This window comes from Galendromus occidentalis, unplaced genomic scaffold (assembly GCF_000255335.2).
Source record: "Galendromus occidentalis unplaced genomic scaffold, Mocc_1.1 scf7180000077386, whole genome shotgun sequence".
In the NCBI taxonomy this organism is placed as follows: Eukaryota; Metazoa; Arthropoda; class Arachnida; order Mesostigmata; family Phytoseiidae; genus Galendromus; species Galendromus occidentalis.
In genome coordinates this window covers 1-4,881 of record NW_003805374.1, presented here as the reverse complement: position 1 = coordinate 4,881, position 4,881 = coordinate 1, and the positions used below count along the sequence as shown (strand labels likewise).

Here is a 4,881-nt window from a genome sequence, read left to right as displayed (position 1 = left end):
CGAAAGAAAAAAAACGGTTAAAATACTGGGAGGGCAGAAAGCGAAGTAACTCGTCTGCTTATTATTATTCTTAGGATCGAGATATGGTCCTCCGTCCGTCACAATTACTGGGGACCGTCATTTCCGGAGGTCGGGATCGCGTCAGTTGTTGTTTAAGTTATAACCGACGCTGTGAATGTATTCGATCAGCGTTTTCACACCCGTCTCCAATTCTCCTGTAAGTCGGATCAACCGATCGTTCAAAACTTTGTACTTCGTGGAGAGCTTCGGTGGGGGTTGCCCAGCTCGGAGCAAGAGTCTGTCGGCTTCCCCCTTGTCTTCTTGTTTCTTCAAGAAGTTGATGAGCTCGAAAATGTTGACGTGGTCTTTTCGAACCGTGCGACTCAAGGCGCTATGCCAGGCTTCGACATGGTTGGTCGTACGGGCGCCGAAATTCCCGAAGTGGTTCCACATACTACGTGGAAACACATCGGGATTCTCGAGCCAAGTCTGGATGAAGTAGTCTTTGAAAGTTTCTACTCTTTCGTACGCAGGATGATCAGTCGGCGGGGAATCCGCGTCGATGGCTAACCATGCGTCATCCATTCTGTCCAGAGGCACCAGACTCAACGCTGAGCACGAACGGATGAGTCTCTTCACCAAGGGATCGGAGTAGTAGGGCACGAGACCGGATGCTTGCACTTTCCTCCACAGACATTGATTGTAGTGGAAGTTGCATCCTTTTATCCCTGACAACGGGAACTCGTGCTGAATGGCGCGAAGAGCTGCGACCTCGAAGTCTAGCTGGAAAAATCGCGGAGCGAAAATCAGGCCGTTCGAAGCGGCGTAATCCTTGAGAAGCCGGAACATCCTGCAGTAGGTGTCTTTCGATTTATCGGGGAGGAGGAAAAACACCATCGGAAACATCTGCCCTTTATAGAAGCAGTGTAATGTGTACAGTTGCGTGAACAACTGTGGGACTACCTTGAAGGTACCGTCCATAAACACGGTCCCTGACTCGCAGAGGAGCCTCGTCATGGTCAGCGTACCGAACCCGATGATCTTGTCATCAGACCCGTCATCGAAGAGGACAAAATCTTCACCACGATTCGTCTTCGAGTAGTCTCCCTCGATTACTATCTCCTCTCTGGTCTGCGGCAAGACCGGTACGAGTTTCGCGCGAGCGCGATACAAGGCGGCTCTCGCGGACTCGTAACTAGGCAAGGATGCACCGATCTCTTAGTCCTCGTAGGATTCTTGCAGGTTTCGCACTGCTACGGCCAGTGTTTCGGAATAAATCCTTTTGACACCTCGCTCTTCCTGCGTCAGAACCGCGTCTTTCATCTCAGCACAGGCCTGTCGGCGGATAAACTGTCCGTTGTCCGGCGGGTGCGTATGAGTTCCGTTGAGCTTCTTCACAATGAGCTCTGGCGATCTGACGAGAATGATCCTCGCGGGGCACTTTTCCCTCCTCTGCTTCACGCAACGGCAGTACAAGGTTTCAGCGATCGACTTCTCCACTTCGTATAGGTAATGATCGACGAAGTACTGGGTTTTACCCTTCGCGGAGTTGACCTCTTGAATAGCCATGTCAACTGGAGAACTTTCAAGAGATGGGGATTGCCGAATCGGATTTGGAGCGGGATTTCGCGAGCAGAGATTTGGAGCGGGATATCGCGAGCAGAGATCTGGAGAGCTACTATGACGATAGACCACCGAACAAAACAAACGAAGCTCGGGGAATCTGACTTGGAGCTCTGACGTGCTGTCACGTCTACCCATATTTTGCGAGCCGTGTGCCCAAGTGATACTTCTGAGATACCCAATCTCTTCGAGCCTACCCTGAGGAGAAAATCCTAATCGATGAGTCGCGGTTCCTCCGAATGGACTCGTGAGGTGTCGTGAGGGCTGGACAAATCTTTTGGAGACAGAAAACACCCAGCTCACGAACAAACCTTTATTTTCGGCGTCTCACCGCGGTACAAGCACTCCAACCCGATCTTCTGATCATTATATCTGCAATTTTGGCGAAGTTTCGAAGCACACCTCTTAGCTCAAACTTTCTCTAAGCAGCACAGAAGACTGTTGTGATCAGCTGCAGCGATGAGCCTCCGTCCAATGTATCGGTTTTGTCTCCTTCAAGATCCCAGCCAGGCACCCTTGCGACATTGCGCGCGTTCAAAATAGGAAATCAGAGGAAACCGCCGTGGCACTCGTCTGGCGAACATCTGTCCGGCTCTCTCAATTCCGAGCCCAGGAAATTCAGGCTCCCGCCATTCTGGCTTTCGCAATTCTGGCTTTCACAATTCTGGCTTTCGAAATTCTGGCTTTCGCGATTTCTGGCTTTCGAGAATTCTGGCTTTCACAATTCTGGCTTTCACAATTCTGGCTTTCGAGAATTCTGGCTTTCGCAATTCTGGCTTTCACAATTCTGGCTTTCGTAATTCTGGCTTCTGGGATGGTACCGACTCATCAAGAGTCGACTTCGGCTCCGGCTCCGAAGGTCGCCGTGGTCAGAAGAGCTGCGGTCGCGATCGAATCCGGCACAGTGAGATCTGAATTCCATCATGATGACGGAATCATGCGATATTCTTACTACACTACTGCAGTGGAACGCAAACTCAGCAATTCCGGCGTGTCTTCCCCGAAAACGTGTACCGCCATGCTTGTAACATGGATGAGAGGCTCCGCTTTCTGCGACATTTGAAGATTGTCAAGGCCTCCATTGCACAACACTCGGCTGATGTTTCCCTGATGGGGACACGAATGTAATTTCAAGAAGCTAAACTCAGCTCAAACTTATCATAACTTATGATTACTTATCATATGGACGTCCCCTCCACGTCAAAAGCAAGGCTCACACTTAACCGCGTTCCCTCAGTGGCGGCGCCAGCCATTTTTCTTTGGGAAGCTTGAATTTTTGTTGGATACAGCTTCCCCCGAACAAGGAAGCGCGTTCGGAGACACAAAGATTTACATAATAAGACAAGTATTAGTGTTGCATAGATGCATACAATGATCCATATCTATGTATATTATATAGTAAAACAGCGGAGACTTTCCGCGTTCCGTCTTATGTTACTTTCCGTGCGACGAGCTGAGATACGACTCACTTACTCGTTTGAATCACAGTCGTACCACTAGGGGCATTCTTCAATGTTTGCCTTTGGCGAATTCGTCCACGATTTGATTTGGAAGTTCTCAGCTCTCGGTCAGATGTTGATGACGGATATCAGCTGGGGTATCCCCAATCATGAAAGAGGAAACCCCCGTTTCGGGGTTGCGTGCGTGAAGTGCGTCCAAGCGCATGTGCGCGATCAAGTCTTTCTCGTGACCTCGAGAAATTCAACCCGGCATGATCGACAGCAGCAGTCTGAATGCTCCGTAACCGATGGAACATATGATCGCATTTTTAGGAAGCTAAGCTTCCCGACTTCAGAGGCTTGGGAAGCTATAGCTTACAAAGCTTTCCGCTGGCGCCGCAACTGCGTTCCCTTGATGATGACGACCACGCGCTATAGGACGGACTGAAGGCACAAAACATTCACCAATCGTCGTACCTTAGCGGATTCGTCGAGTAAGCCGCAGTGAGGGTCCGAAAAGACGTCCTACTTCGGCAGCCCAAGGACTACAATTGGTATATAGGTGTGGCTTTCGATTCTAGATTCGTGAAGCGGAAAAACTTCCGAAACTCGATAGCTGGCGCAGTTTTCGATGATTATGCCGACGGGATTCAGAAGAGGTATCGATGCCTTCGAACCACGAAAACCATTCTCGTAGAATGATTGAATATCGCAGCCCCGTCGGGCAATCAGTGGGCTATAACCGAGCTTTCATGAAAACTAACCCTATTCCATCCAACAGTGGGCCGATAGAAGGATAGGTCTATTTGCCATGATTTGACACCTCGGCAAGCCGACTGCTTGCCGGAAAAATCGTCATTAAACGTTTTCACGTGGATCTACGGTAATGTCGTTGACATTACCTAGCTTCTCGCTTTTTTCTTGTGCTTCTCGGGCTTCGAATGTGGACCACATAAGTTCGCCGAGCACGAAGTCTGACGCCACTTTGTGTCCAGTTTTTCCCATGACCCATTTCCCCGCGGCTACCTGAGCTCTATCGAACAGGGCTACGACTTGCTTAGATGCTCTCGATGCTAACACAGCGTTCGGGTATGTCAGCCTCGGTACAGCGTGGCCATCCATTGGATTCGTGTGATCTCGAATCTGTTGAACGTCCACAATACCCGAGCAGGGAGTCTTCACGTTGTGTGACTCCTTCTTCCATATATGAGGTTCCTGTACAAGGAGGTAATTCTGAGCGTTGCATATGGTGATCCCTGAGTATTTATAGTCCTCCTGGAACTCTATATGTTTTCCTTGTATGATATTATCCAAATTAGGACCGAAACGAAGTCTAGGAAACGAAAGGCAAGGATGACTCATGGAGCGACCTACGAGCGCAATGCCACTTTCCATTCGTCTGTGTTTCGTGAAGAGATATACGTATCTCGTTGATACCTCGGCTAGAATGATCACACGGAATACTAGAGTCAGTCTTGGGCTCCCCCTTGGCTGGCTGAGGTTTATTGTCCTTATATATAGCGAGTCATAGGAAAGGGTTGAACACAGAAGAGCATCCGAATATGGGTCACACTGAAAACACTGTGAACGGGTTAAGTGGTGACCGGTCAGTGACCGTTACAGACTGAGGTCTTCAGTATCTAGAGCGGAAGGTGAAACGGACAATATTCATCATTCTCCCCCATTGGCCGTGTAGCCTTTCGCAGGGGTTCGCTCTGACTTCATTCTCTTTTGGAATAAATCGCTGTTTCGCATGCGATGAGAATTTCGAGTTATTTCCGTCGAGTCAGCCAGACTCGAGTCAGAGACTCGTAGATTC

The 4,881-nt window shown here is 49.4% G+C and overlaps 1 protein-coding gene across 1 annotated transcript; it reads right to left on the bottom strand.

The window, feature by feature from the left end:
• Nucleotides 1-141: 141 nt before the first annotated feature.
• LOC100904995 (uncharacterized) lies at nt 142-1,017 on the bottom strand. The gene has a single exon (XM_003742430.1). The coding sequence runs from the start codon at nt 1,015-1,017 to the stop codon at nt 142-144; it is 876 nt and encodes a 291-aa protein (XP_003742478.1).
• Between the last annotated feature and the right edge of the window lie 3,864 nt (nt 1,018-4,881).

Coding starts and splice junctions, on each gene's coding strand:
- LOC100904995 (XM_003742430.1), bottom strand. CDS start 1,017: ATGACGAGGCTCCTCTGCGAGTCAGGGACCGTGTTTATGGACGGTACC.